We start from the raw sequence: 19,171 nt of genomic DNA, 5'->3' as shown, positions 1-19,171 counted from the left end.
AGGAGGCAGTGCAGTACAACTTGGACAGAGGGAACGCGGACATGGACTCCAGACAATCTACTTGAATCCTTCCTGGTGTCCCCTTGCCTCTCGATCCCAGTGCTCCATGACACATGCAGTAACTACTATCCATCACCAAAGTCCAACATTCCTCAACAATGCAGGTTTGGGTCACACCACCAGCAAAGCCACTAAGGCCTTCCAAGACAACAGCCAAGGATGAAGAAAATTTAGGATGAATAGCAGATTGGAGAAAGGATGAGTGCCTATTGTGGACCCAAAACGAACCGCAACATCAGAGATGTGTCGGGCCTACTAACTTCCCTCTTTCAAAATTTCCCTCAGAAAGAGGCCCATGATGGGGCCGGTGCTGTGGCTCACTTGGTTAATCTTCCGCCTACGGTGCCAGCATCCCATATGGGCGCCGGGTTCTAGTCTTGGTTGCCCCTCTTCCAGTCCAGCTCTCTGCTGTGGCCCGGGAGGGCAGTGGAGGATGGCCCAAGTGCTTGGGCCCTGCACCCGCATGGGAGACCAGGAAGAAGCACCTGGCTCCTGGCTTTGGATTGGTGACATTCCGGACTTAGCAGCCATTTGGGGGGTGAACCAATGGAAGAAAGACCTTTCTCTCTGTCTCTCTGTCTCTCTCTCTCTCTCTCACTGTCTAACTCTGTCAAAAAAAAAAAGAAAGAAAGAAAGAAAGAAAGAAAGAAAGAAAGAAAGAAAGAAAGAAAGAAAGAAAGAAAGAAAGAGAAAAAGAGAGACCCATGAGAACCACGAAAGAGCTGTTCCCAGAACCTGCATGGAGAAACAGATCTCTGTGCTCCCAGGGGTGGATTATAAAGGCCATGAAAATGCACAGCTTAGATTTCCTGCTATGCCAAGGCAGATCCCAGTCAGTGACCAAGCACCAGGCAGATACAACTGTAGGCCCATTCCTCAGAGATGTGGAATGCTTTCATGAGAGATTGTGGCTCGTAAACTGTCAGCCTGGCCAAACTCTTTCAGTCTGAGACCCTTCCTACCCGATCTTCTTTCGTACCTGCATCTCCTCTCCTGCAGCAGCATGCTTCTCTTGCAGTCTGAAGCGTCTCTCTGCTTTCCCCTGCTCTCCCCTGCCACCTCTATCCTTCACAGGTGTTTCCCCAGGAAAGTTCTTGCACAGAAAATCCTGTTTGGCCCTGCTTCTCAGGAAACCTGAACTAACATAAAAGCCATGTTTATTTTTATTATCTTATGTTCTCTTTCTTTGTTAAACATTAAGACCCCAGGGATAGAGGTGGGATATATGGATTCATACTCTTGGCACATACTCTTGGCACTGGGCTACAGGAAACTCTCAGATTTCTAGCACTACTTCCCATGATTTCAATTAACTTATGTAAGCATGGGTCTGTGTCTTTTGTTAAAACTCTCACACATCTGTGGTTTTCAGAGATTCTTTGCTTTAGCAGCAAAGTTGCTTTTACAATTTTTTAATCCTTATCTTTTTGTTCAAAAGGCAAGGCATAGCCATTTTAAAAATTAATAGTGGAGAAAAGTAAAAAGGGAAAAATTAAACTAAGTAGGGATTAGAGGCAGAGTGAAAGTCAAGGACATCTTTACTGATTAAAGATTTTTAAAATTTAGTAATAAAAAGGGAGTGAATCCAGTTCATTAACAGGTATAACCTCGAAGACATTACGAGTGGAAAAAAGCCAGACACAAGAGTATATTGTGTTTTTTTATATAAAATTCCAGAAAAGGGGAATCTTATGTATAGTGATAGAGCGCTCTGCAGTGATTAGAGCTAAAAGAGTTCTGGGGGTTGCAGCAATGGACTTCATTTTTATTGAGGTGGTGGCTACACATGTGTACACACCTTTCCCAAAACTCACTGAGCTGCACACTTCATATGGGTGCATTTTATTGCTTTGAGGTCACTTGTCAAATGCTTACAAGTGATTTTCAACTTAAGAAAAAACTTAGATCAAAACAGTCTGCTTCAGCCACTCTGCCTTTAATAGGCAAGACTTTTCTCTTACAGAATCAAGCTTTCATCCAATCTGTTCTCTGTTCTATTGAGATGCTCCTAAATGAAAAGGATTTTATCACTCTCAATAACTTTTATACTTCATATGTACCAGTCAGGATTTATTCAGAAAAATGCAGCCACTAAGTGTAAACATGGATGCTTTCCATAGACTTGACCTCACCCCACAGCAGGAACTGAATAAGTGGTCTGTGTAATGCTTTCAGGTCTATTATCTTCCCATTCTGGAGTTGAAGTCCACAAGGCAGGCAGTTGGGAAGGTGAATGTAATGTTCCAGTAAGAAGCTGGAACTCACAAACACAAGATGAAATGAAACCCTACAGTTCTTATTGCTCCAACTTAGGCAGCAAGGGGCAGAAGCTGGGCCCTTCATTAGCAAGGAGCTGACACACACCTGGTCTAGAAGCAGGGAAGCTGAAGGAATCAGAGAGGGTAAACTAATTACAGGCTCAGCCACTGCCTCACACTAAGGCAAGCCTGCAGATAAGTGACATGTAGGAGCTACAAAAAAAAAAAAAAAAAAAAAAAAAAAATGCTGCTTCGCTTCCACTCGCAAGTCTCCCACAGCAATCGCTCGTGGCCCCCTCTAACCAAAAACACAGTTAAAGGAATACTGGGAAATGTAGTTCAACCTAGCCAATCTGGCATATTACAAAGGCACCATCACATCCCAAACCTTACATGGCTTCCCACCACCCTTACTGCTTTAACAAAACTTGGAAGGTTCTTTGTGATCTGACCTCCACCAGATGTTTTTGGCAGTTTTCCCCAATCCCCCATATCAGGGTGTATGCATTTTAACACAAATATTCCACCTTCTAGACCATTTCACATTGACCTCCCTCTGGCTAGAACATTGCTTCTCCATCTGCCCCACCTTCACCTGGCTGGGATCTATTCACTCTTACAGCTTCTGCTTCCTTTAGGAAATATTTCCCTGCACATTCCATTTATCATATCAATGATCAGAAAAATGCCAGCTCTACAGTAGCACCCAAAAGTTTCAGTTGAACTAAATGTTTGCTGATGATGATCAGAACTGATTATAGTCATGTGAATACATGGCTGGAATCACTGGCATACAAGGGATTAAAGTATCCAGTCAAGGTCAGTGGGTGGGCAGTACATCTGGGCTCTTATAACTTGGGGATCCCTATTGTTTCTGCAGAAATACACACAACCCATTTACCACTGTACACACTCAGCAAACAAAGCCTGATAACAGGTGGTTTGGGGAGCAACTCCTGGAAATAGTATTAAAAATCAAAAAGGGGTGTAGGCTCTGACTTCAGAATCAGCCCTGAAAGCATTTGGATCTGGCCGAAAAGCCCAAGAGAGCATTTCAGGCAGGGAAAGCCAAGACAGTGTGGCAAAAAATAACCTACATGAAGAATCTCTGTGAGTGAGACTCCAGTGGAAAGAAGGGACCATCATAAAAGGAGGTACTTTTCTCTGAAGGGAGGAGAGCACTTCCACTTTGCATATGGCCCTGTCTAAATACCGACGGAGTTTGTGAACTCAAAAGGCTTCCATAGCCTTGGCAGCTCTTGACAAGAGCCTCAGGTGGTCACTGACATCCAAAATAAAGAGTGTTAATTGTTCAATTAACAGGAGTCACTGTGCACTTACCCCCTAGGTAGGACTTCTGTCCTTAATGAGGTATACTATGAGAATTAACGGTAAAACCTGACTTCAAACAGTACTTTATACTTTGTGGGTGCAAACTCTTGAAATCTTTACTTAGTATAGAGTTGGTCTTCTGTATATAAAGATAATTAACAACCAATCTTAATGAAAAATGGGAGAGAGAGTAGGAGGTGGGATGGAAGTGGGGTGGGAGGGTGGGAATGGGGGAAGAAACACTATATTCCTAAAAGCTGTACATTTGAAGTTTGTATTCATTAAATAAAAACTATAATAAATAAAATTTTTTTTTGACAGGCAGAGTGGAAGTGAGAGAGAGAGACAGAGAGAAAGGTCTTCCTTTGCCGTTGGTTCACCCTCCAATGGCCGCCACGGCTGGCGCGCTGCGGCCAGTGCACCGGGCGGATCCAATGGCAGGAGCCAGGTACTTCTCCTGGTCTCCCATGGGGTGCAGGGCCCAAGCACTTGGGCCATCCTCCACTGCACTCCCTGGCCACAGCAGAGAGCTGGCCTGGAAGAGGGGCAACCAAGACAGAATCTGGCACCCCGACTGGGACTAGAACCCGGTGTGCCGGCGCCGCAAGGAGGAGGATTAGCCTAGTGAGCCGTGGCGTCGGCCAATAAATAAAAATATTTTAGAAAAAATTAAAAGGGGGAGGGGTGCAGAGACATGGAAGAATAGCCAGGAAAGGAGGAACTCTGAGCTAATTACTGCTATGGGCACTTAAGTTCCATCTCACCAGGAACCCTCTGAGGAAGTGTGCAGACTTTAGACAGGCCTTGAAGTGAGGCTCTGGCACTTACCCCCACTACACTCTCAGTGTTTCAGAGTTGCCACTGGGGAACTTGCTCCTCTCTCTCTCCTCACACTACCTGCTGGGACAGAATGCAATCCCTTGGGCTTTAGAGAACGTCCCAAGGCAGAATAGTAGAGGGACCTCCAATGCTTGTGGAAGTGTCGGAAGAACACAGAGAACAACCAAAGCTTCAGTGAAGTTAGAGGTGGGCCATGGCAATGGGGTCAAATCATCAATTACTGCTCCATTCCCCAAAGATCCTGATCTCTATCACTGAGGTACCAGCATCAATACAAAAAGAATAAGAAATTTCAAACCAATTTCACTTCTTTCAGGAATCGATGGCTCGGTAGTTCAGGCAATCTCCATTAATTTCACTGAATTACAGTGTGAATAACATGAAGAGGAATGGAGAGGTAAGAAGTAAATAACCACTGCTGACTTGGCAGCTACTCTAAGGGCACTGATTCCAACATCTAGTTACATTATACTCCTTACATTACATATGAATGGTTCCCCTGGCGTGGTACAATACAGCAACCCTGCCCAGCACAGAGTAGTATTCACTAAATATCTGTGAAATGGACCAAAGCTAGCAAAATGTCACAGAAAGCTGTCTGGCCTAGGAGTATTGGGAAAAGACAGGTCAGTGGTATTGACCTGTCTTGTATTTCCCCCCGAGAAACACTTGGCAATGTCTAGAGGAACTGGTGGTCAACACAGTGAAGAACAGGGTGTTACTGAACATCCCACAATGCTAGGTGCATCCCTGTTTTCCCCAACAAAGAACTATCCTACCCAGATTATATCAATAGTGTCAAGACAGAAAAACTACCAAAAAGGGGTATCTGGTTATTGATACAAAAACACATACATATATACATATTATTTCTTCTCTTACAGCATTTTTTTAAAAATCAATGTTTAATTACAAATGATTTGTCCTACATGCCAGCAATACAAAGCGTTGCATTAGTACCACCAAAACCAAAGGAATTGGTGAGTCCAATAAGTCTGTTCTCAGTTTTCCATTCCTGTGCCTTTAGTGGAACATAATTAAGATCAAATTCTGGTTCTGTACAATCCAGGTTTAAAGTAGGTGGTAGTTTTCGATAATAACAAGCTAGTGTGGTGAAAGCTGCTTCAACCGCCCCTGCAGCTCCCAGCAGATGTCCTGTGGCTCCCTTGGTTGAGGAAACTGCAAGGTTGTACGCATGGCCTTTGAAAAGATGCTTGATAGCTTTGTTTTCAGCAGCATCTCCCAAAGGGGTGGAAGTAGCATGTGCGTTGACATAGGATATTTCTTCAGGTTGCACACCTGCATCTTTTACAGCAGCAGTCATACATCTAATAAAATAAGAAAATAAATTTATCAGGACTAAGTTTAATTTTAATAAGAAATTCTTTATACATGGTTTATGTGAAAGAAATAGAGGTATTAGGTATTTGATTATACTAGATGAAAATAATCCTAGCTCCAGTAACAGGACCCCATCCATCTTGGATTCTCACATGAGGTAGAATGCCACCTGCAAGCAGAATAGTAAGTCACACCCAGTACCTTGGATTGATTCATCACCATGAGTTAAACATAAAAATCCATGAAATCTATCATGTCTACTAAAGCTATAATTCCTTTTATTTGAGTTGACATTTTTTCCTGGGGGAAAAAATCATGTTGATTTAAGACCAGAATAATTTTTCTTCTAGCAAATTTTTGTGACCAGGGTAAATGCATAGATTTTTAAATGTACAAATTTATGACTTTTAATTTTTTATATTTAAATGTAAAACTTGGCATTTTTCCCAATGATCTACTACTTCAATGCTTCAAGTAACCTTTCAAGACCCTCTTTATTTAGGCTATAAGAATAATAAATAAATATGAAGCCAAGCCAAAAACAAATTTTTTAAAAATCTCTGGAAGAACTTTTGAAAACTTCTTGATGTGGATACTTTTTCAGTTCCTGATCTGCGGGCTGCATGTATTCCTTTTTCTTTTTTAAATATTTATTTAAAAGACAGAGTGGAGAGAGAAATCTTCCACCAGCTGGTTCACTCCCCAAACAGCAGCAACAGCTGGGGGTCGGCTAGGCCAAAGCCAGGAGCTGGAACTCCATTCAGGTCTCCCACATGGGTAGCAGGGGCCCAGTACTTGAGCCTTCCGGCTGCTTTCCCAAGGCACATTAGCAAGGAGCTGGATCAGGGAAGCAGGGCAACCAGGACTGGAACCTGGCACTCTGAAATGGGATGCCAACGTCATATAGGTAGTTGCTTGACCTGCTGTGCTACAACACCAGCCCCTGGGCTGCATGTATTTCTTAGCAGGAAGCTCATGATATAATCTGAAATTTGCTGAAAGGTTTCCCCTAATGTAATTATTTCTTCATCTAGCTAGTTACATGTCTAGCAGCAGCAACCACTCACCAAAATCCAAATTTTAATCTAGGGGTCAGTAAACTATGAGCCTTGGCCAAATGCCCACATTCATAAATAGCTTCACTGATACATATTCACAACTATTTGTTTCCATACTATTGTCTAAGGCTGCTTTCACACTCTAAGGGCAACCGTGAGTGGTTGCAACAGACTCAATGGCCCAAAACTCAAAAATATTTACTATTTGTCCTTTTAAAGAAAAGACTTACTAACTTCTAATTTAAAGGGGTAAAAATACCATAGAACGTATGAAAGCTAACAAATAAGATTATATAGTAACACGTTATCAAGGTCTTTCTGGGTTTTTTGTTACTAATTATCTTGTCTACAACATTTCACCTTTTTTCAAGGTGTGGTCTTACATCAGAGGCATCACCATCACCCACGAGCTTCTCAGAAATGCTAAATCTCAAGTGCCAGCCTAGAGGTAGCATCAGTATTTTGAAAAGATCCTTGGGCATGAAAGGTTGAGAAGTAACTGATTTGAAGGTGAGCAGGAACAAGACACGTCTGAGAGGACTGACTTTTCTCTCCAAAGCTGATGGAGGGCCACAGGTGAGGGCTGAAGGAAGGAGCACCTGACAGCTGTTAAGCACAGATGTATGTATGAAAGTTGGCAGACAAACATGGTCTTCCTCACAAATGTATTGCCCTTAACTAAAATCCAATTTTTGCACAGATATTCCAACATTTCAAGGGTTTAAAGCCAAAAACCAAAAAGAAAAAAAAAATCACTTTGCTTAGCCTAAAACAGAAAACAACAGAGATCTGTACACCAAGGCATTACGGGTTTTCCCTAATTTGGAACTCAGTCTCTTTTGAAAGAAGGGTAGGAATAAAACAGTCAATCTTTACCTTAAGGCACCTTCTCCCTCAGGATCAGGTGCAGTTATGTGACCAGCATCACCTGAGAGTCCATAGCCCAGAACTTCCGCATAGATCCGGGCCCCTCTTTGAACGGCATGACCATGTTCTTCCAGCACCAACACAGCGGCACCTTCTCCCATTACAAAACCATCTCTCTTTGGATGAAACGGTCGACACGCCAACTTAGGATCTGTGTTTGTGCTCAGAGCCCGAGCTCTGGCAAACCCAGCAAGAGATAATGGGCTAATGCAGGAATCTGTACCTCCAGCCACCATCACATCGGCATCACCATGGGCTATCAATCTATAAGAGTCACCTATGGCATGAGCTCCCGTGGTACAGGCTGTAGATACTGCATGATTGGGGCCCTTGAGTTTATATCGAATGCTGACCTGGCCTGCTGCCATGTTGATCAAAATCTTAGGGACAAAAAATGGGCTGACTTTATTGTAACCTTTTGTCTGGAACATCAAAGCTGTTTCAGAAACAACTTCAAGAGGAACCATTCCCATTCCAATGGCAACACCCGTAGCCACTCGGTCAGCTTCCGACTGAGGCTGCCAGTCGGAATCTCTCAGGGCTAACTCTGCTGCCCCAATGGCCATGACAGTGGGAGAAGACATGGCCTTCATGTCTGATTTGGACACAAAGGTCTCCTCATTGAACTCGCCTTCATCACAACCTCTTGGCACAAAAGCAGCAACACTGCAAGGGATACTCTTATACTCCTCACCAGCCAGCGAAACAATTCCACTCTCTCCTCGGAGAAGCCGGTCCCACACCAGCTGAGTTCCAACACCCAGAGGGGTCACCAAGCCAATGCCTGTCACGACAACCCGCCTTGGCAACCTGGGTGTCAGCACAGTTCCAAAAAACCTCCTTTTGCTTCTGACCCACTGGCATGATCTTGAATACAGAAGGCGAGGGCTTGGAAGCTTCAGGAAGTTTTGCAAGCAGTCTGACAGCATGGCTGATATTCAGAGGATCAGAAACACATCCCTGTAACAGACCACGACACACCCAGGAAAGATTCACCGTTAAAACCGCTGACGGGCCAAAGAAACGACAACCCAGGCATCGCCGATGCGAAATGTTAAATAAGCACAAGGCACATCATGTTACAAAACTGCAATTCACACTGTGTCTTCAAACCATTTGTGTAGACACAACTCCCTCTTTAGGTTTTAAGTACCCTCAGCTGTCTAAAGACACAGAGACCAAAATATGCACTAGTCAGCAAAATGGAAACTCTACGGTGAAAAATAAAAAGGAACCCCCAGACTGATCCGGGCTGGTTCAGGGTTACCGAGGACTTATCCCACATGGCCCTTCTGGAGTCAGAGGCACAGAAAACGCACCCAGGGCCTACTCCGTGAGGCGGCGTTCGCGGCCATGGTCTGTCTTCAAGCCCTGGGAACCACCCCGCCTTTTCGAAAGCCGCTCAGGACTGAGGCTGACCATCGGCTGACCATCGGCTCTGCGGCCAAGCGGGTCACCGGCGGGAGGAGCCCAGGTGATCGCCGCCGGGGCCCGACGCGGGCATCAGCGGGCGTCGCCCGCCCCGCACCGCCACACACGCCCCGCAGACGGCGAGGCCACAGGAACAGAAGCCCCCGGCGCCCTTCCCGAGATCCGACCCGGCCCGACCCGGCGGCGGAGGGGGAGGACCAAGCGGAAGAGGGAAGCCGCAGCGGCTACCTGAGGCGCGGCTCGCGCCGTCGGCGGACGCTCGCGCACGCACGCGCCGTACGTACGCACGTGCGCGCCCCCGCGCCCGCCCGCTGCAGCCGGCGACTGGGTGCCGCGTCACCTTGGCGGAGGTCAGACCGGCCTGGGCGGTCGGCCTAGAGGGCTCGAGAACCTGCGAATATCCAGCGAGATGGTGTTTCTGCCCATCTGAGAGAATTCTTTTTTTCAGCAGGGATAGCGTCCGAATAGTCCGTATTGACCACAGCATATTCTACAGCACTCCTAGAAAAAAAAAAAATTAAGGAAATCACTGTGGCCCCAGAGTCATTACAGCATATCCTGGAGTTATCTAGAATAGTGAGTAAAATAAAACTAAGTCAAAGATGCCCAACATCAGGAAATTGTACTTGGTGGTACATCTTAATGCCGTGAAGCCATTTTAAGAAATCCTCCCTGGGAGTTTTAATGTGTCAAGATGTTGATGCTATGTTTTAGAGTAAATCCAAATATGTCAATATGTCAATTTTTAAATTTTAATTAACACATGCAGTATGTCATTTTTAAAAACTTGAAATATCTGCAAGAGTGTACAGTGTGATTTGCCCGTTTTTTATTAGTGCTTGTGTCACAAAGTTTTTACATTTAACAAAACTTGGAGGAGCTGGTGACATAGCACACAAGGTTAAACTGCTGCTTGCTGTGCCAGCATTCCATATGAGCCCTGGTTGGAGTCCCAGCTGCTCCACTTCTGACCCGGCTCCCTGCCTCTGCGCCTGGGAAAGCAGCAGAAGATGGCCCAAGTACTTGGGCGCCTGCACCCCTGTGGGAGACACAGTGAGCTCCAGGCTCTGGGCTGCAACCTGGACTAGCTTCTGCTGTTGTGGCCATTTGAGGAGTGAACCAGTGGAGGGAAGACCGTTCTCTCTTTCTCTAACTCTGCCTTTCAAATAAATACATAATATTTAAAAAAAAATTGCTCCATCTGAGACAGTACTCAAAACATCACGTGAAGTGTCAAATAAGAATGGAGAAAAAAATGAGAGATTTGAGACATTTAACTGTAAATTTAGTCTGAAAAATTTACTAACATTTGCTTAGAGCAGTCTGTGAATCTATTAAGGGAAAACATAGCCAAACCTCTTTAATTTTTTTAAAAAAAGATTTTATTTATTTGAGAGGTAGAGTTGCAGACAGAGAGAGGGAAAGATAGAAAAGTCTTCCATCTGCTGGTTCACTCCCCAAATGGCCGCAATAGCTGGAGCTAAGCCGATCCAAAGCCAGGAGCCAGCAGCTTCTTCTGGGTCTCCCACATGAATGCATGCTGCCTAGGCCACTAGTAGGGAGCTGGACTGGAAGAGGAGCAGCCAGGACACGAACCAGTGCAGAGATGGGATTCCAGAGCCACAGGCTGAGGCTTAGTCTACTAATAGGAGTTTTCTCTAAGTCTCTGCTTCTGTGTAACTTTGCCATTTAAATAAATAAATAAGTCTTTTTTAAAAAAAAAAAAAAGTGTAAGAGTAAGGCAAGGGCTGGATTACAAAAGCCTTGGGTATCATATGGAGGACTTTAGATCAAATCCAACACAGCCCTGGTCTAATCTGGAGTGCATTGCTCTTTCATTGAATCTAAATTTCCCTGTGAAGAAAATGGTTAGCTCTGATTCCTTTCACCAGAAGTTCCCCTACTCCGATGTCTTGAAAATAGTCACTTCACACATTGACATTACATACTTGGCTCTAACACCCTGACTGTACAGTGTGGCAGGAGGAACCACAGAAAACGTTGGACCAGGAGAATGACATGGTCAGATGCGTGCTTTAGAAAGATCACTACTGCAGCTAAGTACAGGGAGGATGGAAGGATGTGGGAATGGAAACAGGGGAGAGGGTGACACTAGGCACAGGATGAGGAGGACTTGGACTAAAGCCATGGCAAAGAGCAGACATGCAGGAGATGTTGAGAAGCAAATGTCGCTAGGACAGTGTCTATACTAAGTGTGGGAGGTTTGTTTGTTTGTTTGTTTGTTTGTTTTATAGCTTGGAAGTCCTCCCCTTTCTCTCTTCTTTAACCTCTCAACTTAAGGATTCTGTTCAAATTCTTCCCCTACCAAGAAAATGTAAGCTACAATGACATTTTCCCTCCTTTAAATTAGTGCTTCTCAAATTTATTGTGTTAGGCCCCACCTTTAAAGATAGGGCTTAAGAACTGGTCTGCCTTACAAGTTCCTGGTAATGTTGGTGTTGCTGTTCTAAACTCATCATGACGTGCATGAAAACAGGGATTGTACTTGTCTGTCTCAGTGTTTCACTGTGCCTGGCATGGTGCTTGGCATTTAACAGTCACTTCATAAATGTTTGGTTAATGAGTGAATTACAGAATGAATGGATGAACATATACCCTTACCTTGCCTATATACATGTATTGTGCATTTCTTACCAAAGGGCTTTGGTTTTTCTCTTCACAGTAAGTTTCTCTATTGTCAGCTAAAAGGCTATCTGTGTACAAGTTATCAGCATTATTTTTGTCTTCGCTGCTAGATTAAAACTATTTTATGCCAGTTTTCTCAGTCTGCTTTGCACATAGCAGGCACTGAATAAGTAGTTGTTGGTTCACTAATTTATGCAATCACACATGGTGACTCACCACACCAGTTCCTTGGTGCCAATATTTTCTACTTTTTTTTTTTTGAATGACAAAACTGATCCTGGGGAAATTTTAGTGGGTTATTTCTTTTTGCCATTCCATTTAAGAATAGTGCCACCATGTGTCAATTCTAAAGACAGTGTCTTTATTAAAGTTGGAATCCTGAAAAAAAATCACCATACAGGAACAACAATCAAAAAAATCAAAATAATAGGAAGTTCAAAGTTTATTTAATATTAAGATTTTTGACAGTATAAGGAGATTAAGGAAAGTTTAATATCTTGCATTTTTTAAATGTCTCCAACTTGACTTACTGGAAGAAACAGTAGGAAAAAGAGTGAGACAAAATCTGCATTGTTGTAGAATCTTAAATAAAACCCAGGTTAAGGGATGGACATTTAGCCTGGTGGTTAGGATGTCAGTTAAGAAGTCCACAACCCACGTTGGACTATCTAGTCTGATAACTGGTTCCAGCTCCAACTTCCAAATTCCTGCCAGTGTAGACCTTGGACAGCAGTGGCAACCACTCAAGTAATTGGGTTCCTGCTACCCACACAGGGGACCTGGATTGGATTCCTGGCCCCTGGTTTTGGCCCAGCCTCAGTAATTGCAGGCATTTGAGGAAGTAAGCCAGAAAATGGAAGCTAATTCTCTCTCATGTGCACACTTGACAAATTGTTTAAAAGAAGAAAAAAGACTTAGGTTTGCTTGCCCTGCACAGAACAAGCCAATCACTGACGCGGAGGTGATAGAAGAACGTAGGTGTCCACTTTGCAGCAGCAGTAAGCTCTTGCTCAATTCCCAGACTCTCTAAGATAAACATCACACCTGGGGTTGCATAGTGTGTGAACAGCTCCTCAGTGCTCATGGCCTTCCTTTCATTGGCCACTGATAGGAGGCTGGCATGTTCTGCAAATGCTGTGATGGCAGAGGGCTTGGTCCGTGGGTAGACTGGTCATTAATTTGTTTGATCAGGACCTGTGAAACATGTCAAAATAGAACCTATTATTAGGATTTTAACTCTAGAAGTGATCATTGAATTCTGAGTCTTGTGATCTGGGGTCTTGTGGGGACTGATCTTGCACTACTTCCTTAATTTAATGAGTTATTCTTAAGGAGTTGACTTGCAATCATCAATTGGAGACAGGGGGACTGCAAGCTAAGAGGCAAGGCTAGGGGCTGATAAAGTCTACAAGTGCATTAGCACAGGGACTCAGTTTCAGTGTTAATGTTATGGCATTGGTTTTTCACTGTGGATGCATGGTCCCCACAGAAGTACCCTATGGCCATTGTATCTGTGAAGGGAAGGCTGAGCTGATGGCATTCTGCCCCTCCTCTTACACACCTCCAATTCCAAGGCATTTCGCCTTGGTGTTTTGTGTATAAAGATTCTTCCTTAGACTTTATATGAAAAATGGCTTCTTTTTTTTAAAGTCATAATTGCCATATATTGTCATATTCTTATGTGATTATAAGGATAAACACATATAAATGGAAAAGAGAAACCCAAATTTAGGAGATTATCATTGGCAATAGAGACAGCTGGTTATATACCCAGTGCCACTCCCTTTCCCCTTATGTAGTTGTGGGAGGTGCCTGTCCGTGTAGGGACTACACTTGCCAGCCTCCACTCCCTCTCTGTTATCTAGTAGAAGCCTCATACTTGTCAAGGATCAGTGCAAACACTGTATATCATTTGTGGCATAGTGGGGTTAAGAAGTATGCAGGCCTTCTTTCTGCTCAATTAAACGAAGAAGTCTCAGAGGCCTATGGCAAGAGTTAGCAAACTACGCCTGTAGGACAAATCCAGCAGGCTGCAAGTCCGTAAATAAAATGTCAGAACAAAACCACACTCGCTTATTCTATGGAGCTACAAATGCAGAGGCAGAGTTAAATAAAGGCAGGCCCTAAGTCCTGCAAAGCCTAAAACATTTACTCTCTGGCTCTTAAACGTTTGTTGGCTCCTGTTCTAAGAATGGAAGAAGCCTGGGCCCACTAATGACTAATGACACCTGCATTATCAAACTCTTAGGTGAGCCAGAAAGGAATTATTCGTTAAGCCACCAAAAATTTTAGTTACAGCAGCTCACCACATACTACCTGTTGAACACACTATTCTTGAAGCTAGTACAAAAAGTTATCATCTGGCAGATGAATGGTAGCAGAAATGGACTGCACAGCTCACAATTTCGCTCAGACACTGAAGAGAATTTTAAATCCTCAAAGTCAACATAAGATGAAGCATCGAGAAGATTTAAAGAGGCTTCTTAGGCAAATAAGGTATCTGAAAAACATGAAGTCAAGACACTAAAAGCATGATCCGTCCCGAAATAGCACCCTTGCTGTGTGGGATGCAAATGTTGATTCTCTGGCCCTCCCCCCACATCCTACTATTATTGTGGATGTGTTTCATGCTGGCCACCACATCCCACTGACGCGTGGCTCCTGAAGTTTACAAAACACTCCTTTACTGAATCCTATTATCTGAGCCGGGACTTAACCGACTTCAGAATCTGCATAACCAGGAACCCGTCAGGGCTGACGGCCAAGCTCCTTTTTTTTTGGACGGCTGTTGCTCGTTCCTTCCGGGGTCGTTCCTTCTGGGGGTCTTTTTCATCCATGGCTACTATCTGTCTAGCACCGCCTGGGCACAGAGGCCATAACAGTGTTTTATTGGTGGTGACGACAAGGAACCAGAAGCGGCCTCTCCACCTTCGCGGCCGGGTCCCGGCGGCTGGCACTCGGCGCTGAGGAAGCCGAGTTCCCCGGACCCTCTCGGACGCAGCCCACACCTGCACTCCGCGCCCCCCGACCCGGCCGGACACCGCCGTCCCTCCGGCCCGCGCCCCGCCCCCGCCCCCGCCCGCAGGCCCCCGCCCCGGCCAGACACCGCCATCCCTCCAGCCCGCGCCCCGCCCGAGGAGCCCCGCGCCCCCGCCCCGGCCGGACACCGCCGTCCCTCCGGCCCGCCCCCCGCCCCGCAGGCCCCCGCCCCAGCCGGACACCGCCGTCCCTCCGGCCCGCGCCCCGCCCCCGCCCCGCAGGCCCCCGCCCCGGCCGGACACCGCCGTCCCTCCGGCCCCCGCCCCTCCCCCGCCCCGCAGGCCCCCGCCCCTCCCGAGGAGCCCCGCGCCCCCGCCCCGGCCGGACACCGCCGTCCCTCCGGCCCGAGCCCCTCCCACCCCCCTCCCCGGCCCTGCAGGCCCCCGCCCCTCCTGAGGAGCCCCGCGACCCCCGCCCCGGCCGGACACCGCCGTCCCTCCGGCCCGCGCCCCGCAGGCCCCGCCCCGGCCGGACACCGCAGTCCCTCCGGCCCGCGCCCCGCCCCCGCCCGCAGGCCCCCGCCCCGGCCGGACACCGCCGTCCCTCCGGCCCGCGCCCCGCCCCCGCCCCGCAGGCCCCCGCCCCGGCCGGACATCGCCGTCCCTCCGGCCCCCGCCCCGCCCGAGGAGCCCCGCGACCCCGCCCCGGCCGGACACCGCCGTCCCTCCGGCCCGCGCCCCGCCCCCGCCCCGGCCGGACACCGCCCCTAGCGGGCAGCGGCGGCGGCGGCCGCGCCGCGGAGGCGCCTGCTCAGTGCGGGACGCGCGCGCTCGGGCATGGCGGCGGCGGCGGCGGCGGCGGCGGCGGCGCCGGGCGGCTCCTCGGGCTCGGCGTCCCCGGCCGTGGCCGAGCTCTGCCAGAACACCCCAGAGACCTTTCTGGAGGCCTCCAAGCTGCTGCTCACCTACGCCGATAACATCCTCAGGTGTGGGGCCGCAGGGCCGGCGGGGGGCCGGGGCGGGTGGGCCGCGGCGCCTGCTCGGCCCGGGGCTGAGGGGCGCCGACCCCGGCCGCGCGCAGGCGGCGAGGCCCGGAGGGGCCCGGGCCCGAGGGTGGCCCCGGCTCAGCTTCCAGCTCCGCCGGCCAGGCCGCAGCGCCGTGAGAAGAGCGAGTGCCTTCGCAGGTGTGACCGGGCGTTTGCTGGCGGCCGCCCAGGTGACCCGCCGCGCCTCGGCCTGGGGTTCGCCTGTGTTCAGTGCCCGGGCGGCGGTGCCAGCGGCGTGGCTGGCAGGTGCAGCCGCTTGTCACAGCGCGGTCCGCGACCGATTGAACGTCTCAGGACTACTTTCTGCTCCTGTTTAGGAAGGGGTGGGCTTCACATGGTTTGGGCTTTTTTTTTTTTTTTCTGCCCATGTTTGTTGGTTGCAATATTAACCATGGTGCTTCAGTTACACTTTATATATTAATATCTAGAGTCCACTTTGCAGTGCGATCCTTTAAGAATTAGTGAAGGTTGTCACCTTGGAGGAGACCTTACCCGTTGGGGGAATTGTCAGGCAAGGTTGATTATTGTCATGCTCCACCCCCGCCACTCCCAACTCTTCAAATCAGGCCGTGTGTCTTCAGGAGGGACATGGCTTTAGGGGAAGGGACTGGAGTTCCAGGTGCTTCCATGGAGTTCCCTCTTGGGTCACACTTGTGCAGGTTCTGGCGCGTCTTCCTCTTCTAAGCGGTGTGTGGATTGGCATGAAGTCTAAAAGTTCACTTTCAAGGCTGTAGGCACTATGTGACCCAATTTTTAGAGCAATTGCAAGTGCAGTTTTTAAACCCATGGCAGCAGCATTGTTTATTTAGGTAAAGTTAATGATTTTGAAAGTACACTGAAGGGACAAGCTGTTACCCCCTTATTATGTGCCAGGAGCTGTGAGAGATGCAGCACGTGGACTGTTCACAGCCAGAGAATTGTGACCTAGGTGAGGACCACCCTCCTTCTCTGTGACACCTTCTCAACTCACCTTGCCTACCCTTGGAGGCCATACGGCCCTTCCGAGTTCGCAGGTGCCCGTGGCTGCTGTGAGCGAATTTATAGGCTGTGTTCTCCCGAGGCCATCAGCTTGGTCTTCCAGCCTGGAAAGCCAGCCATCAAACTGTTTTAACCCTGCTGTTCAGAGAAGGCGGGTGGCCTTGTGATGAGGATTCACTCCTGCTTCCCGGCCAGTGGAACCAGGGTGTTTTGCGGAAGGAAACCTTTGCATGCGAATGACTGTGTGCATGGTAATCATTTTGAATGTTTGGTAAACTGAAAGATTCTTGGTATGGAATCAGTCCATGTACTGTCTTTACTGTGGCTTGATTCTGATGTTCAAGAGTTTCTATCTAAAAGGGGAATTATGAATTTGGAACTCAGATAATTGGAGATGGTATTGAAAACTGCACTTTTTAGTTTTTCTTAGCTGATAGTGTCCCTAACGTCATATTCTCAGAGTTCAAACCCCTTCAGGCTGGGGGACAGTGAGACAGCGGGTGGGGATGTGGAGGCTTGCCAGCTTCCTACAGGAAAGCCTCAGATCCCCTCCGCGTCTCCCACCACTTGACCTTACAGATCTGCTGAGCTAACTGCAAAATACAGAAGCTCAAGATTGTCTGTTCCCCACGCTGTTCGGGGCAATCTAGCATTAGAGGTAAGGGATTGTGTAAAGGGTTTTGGTTTGCTGTCCCTTGCTCTTACCTCAGGAAATGACATACAGTTTCCTAGAATGAGTGCTGAAGTGAGAATTTCATCAGGTTTTTATTAAGCACCAGTACTTGTCACTGTACACACTGAATCTCAAAAGTAATACTTTTGGTTCAGTTTTAAATGTATGCTTTGGATGATATTTAGCCTATCCTCCAACTGATAGCCATCAGTGTAATTATAGAATAAAATACGTGCTAATTTGCAGGCATAATATGTCATGGATTTGAACCTTTTTTTCTGTTCACTGACTCTTAGATAAAATGACCTGTCCTCTATGGTATCTACTTTCCCCAAAATTTGTAGCAGTTTCATTGACATTCTATAGGGGTTTGTAGAGCATTTGTTCCATTTATTCTTTAAAAGATATCCTGATTTTTCACTAATTTCCTTTGTACACTGCACACAATTATTGATGATAAACTGCACTGGCTAGTGATAGGGAAGAGCCAGCAATGGAAAAGTGGCTTATTTATCCAAAGAATATAAATCTGTTTTGTAAAAACACACAGTTATGAAAAGGGGCAACGTCATGTCCTCTATGGACAATTCCATGAGAGTATTTAAGTGCATGCGTGTTTATGTGAGGAGATAGCAAGAGGACCTGACATGGTACAGTTTTGAGAATAGAAGTTTGATGAGATAGGACCAGTTGGTGGAGTAGCAGAGACTGTATATCTGACATGATCTCCAAGATCACAGTTTCTAAGGTCAAAGAGAAGCATAAAATGAGAATGCTTCATGCAGAATAGTAGTAAGACACATGACATTGATTCCAGTTGTAAAGCTATTATATACTCATAAATGCAGATGGATTGGAGACAGGCAGTATAGGCAGGAATTGGCAGTTCTAATCACTGGATGCATGGAGTAGAGCTATAGTAGACAAAATAATCGAAAGAACTCTGACACCTGGATAAATTGAGGATAGAGGGTAGTTAATTGAGGATTGGTAAGCTTGTTGATACCTTGCGTGAGTTATTATAAACTTTATAATCACACCAGTGGATTTAAATCCTACTCAACCATTTCCTAAGAGTATGATCATAGATGATTTATGTAAACTTTTTGGGCTTCAGTTTCCTCAAACAGAAATATAAGATCTGGCACGCAGTATGCAGCTGCCACTGATGTTGTCTGTTGTTGGTATTATTCACTTTTTCATGTTAAACAGACTAAATGAGGTATACAAGTTGTCAGCAACACAGATTGCTAGAGTTAGAACCGGAGTGAGTGGATTTAAACATGCTTCTTAAGGCATAGTTGTTTTTGAAAAATATATGTATATCTCAGAAAAACAGGTTTTCAGAAGGACTAGATAAAATTTACTAATAAAAATGCAAGATTATAGGACATAGTCCTACCAAATTTCGATGTATGTGAAATCCCTCTGGGATTTTGCATTCTTTAAGGAGGCTAATTAATAGTTAAATATATTTAATTCTCAATGTTTCTAAAATACTAAAATAGAGATGAGCATTTCATATTTTCATTTTTCTGAGATGGTATTATTGCTTACTATTAACATGTCTTACAATCTTAGAAACATGGTAATTATGACTTTT

At 46.4% G+C, this 19,171-nt stretch overlaps 2 protein-coding genes across 7 annotated transcripts in view; one reads left to right on the top strand and one right to left on the bottom strand.

Moving 5' to 3' along the window:
• Positions 1-5,376: 5,376 nt before the first annotated feature.
• Positions 5,377-14,949, bottom strand: OXSM (3-oxoacyl-ACP synthase, mitochondrial). Of its 4 annotated transcripts, none has more exons than XM_070072878.1 (5): positions 14,200-14,949; positions 12,938-13,087; positions 9,476-9,748; positions 7,766-8,776; positions 5,377-5,818 (listed from the first exon to the last, which is right to left on the bottom strand). In XM_070072878.1, the coding sequence occupies exons 4-5, from the start codon at positions 8,743-8,745 to the stop codon at positions 5,416-5,418; spliced, it is 1,383 nt and encodes a 460-aa protein (XP_069928979.1). In that variant the 5' UTR covers positions 8,746-8,776; positions 9,476-9,748; positions 12,938-13,087; positions 14,200-14,949; the 3' UTR covers positions 5,377-5,415. The 4 variants fall into 4 exon arrangements, with proteins under 4 accessions (XP_069928979.1, XP_069928980.1, XP_017202240.3 ...); XM_070072879.1 differs by having other exon boundaries at positions 14,210-14,949; XM_017346751.3 differs by lacking the exons at positions 12,938-13,087; positions 14,200-14,949 and having other exon boundaries at positions 9,136-9,516.
• Positions 14,950-15,689: 740 nt separating this feature from the next.
• The window catches only part of NGLY1 (N-glycanase 1), a 71,388-nt gene continuing 67,906 nt past the window's right edge, over positions 15,690-19,171 (top strand). For 2 of the 3 annotated variants that reach the window (XM_051818511.2, XM_070072877.1), the window contains exon 1: positions 15,690-15,857. In XM_051818511.2, the coding sequence (XP_051674471.2) occupies positions 15,709-15,857 (149 nt within the window). In that variant the 5' untranslated portion in view covers positions 15,690-15,708. The remainder of the gene's footprint in view (positions 15,858-19,171) is intronic. The other variant, XM_051818512.2, reaches the window with a different exon arrangement.

This window comes from Oryctolagus cuniculus, chromosome 4, assembly GCF_964237555.1.
Source record: "Oryctolagus cuniculus chromosome 4, mOryCun1.1, whole genome shotgun sequence".
NCBI classification, from domain to species: Eukaryota; Metazoa; Chordata; class Mammalia; order Lagomorpha; family Leporidae; genus Oryctolagus; species Oryctolagus cuniculus.
The sequence above is the reverse complement of the archived record's forward strand: the minus strand, read 5'-3'. Positions and strand labels throughout refer to the sequence as shown.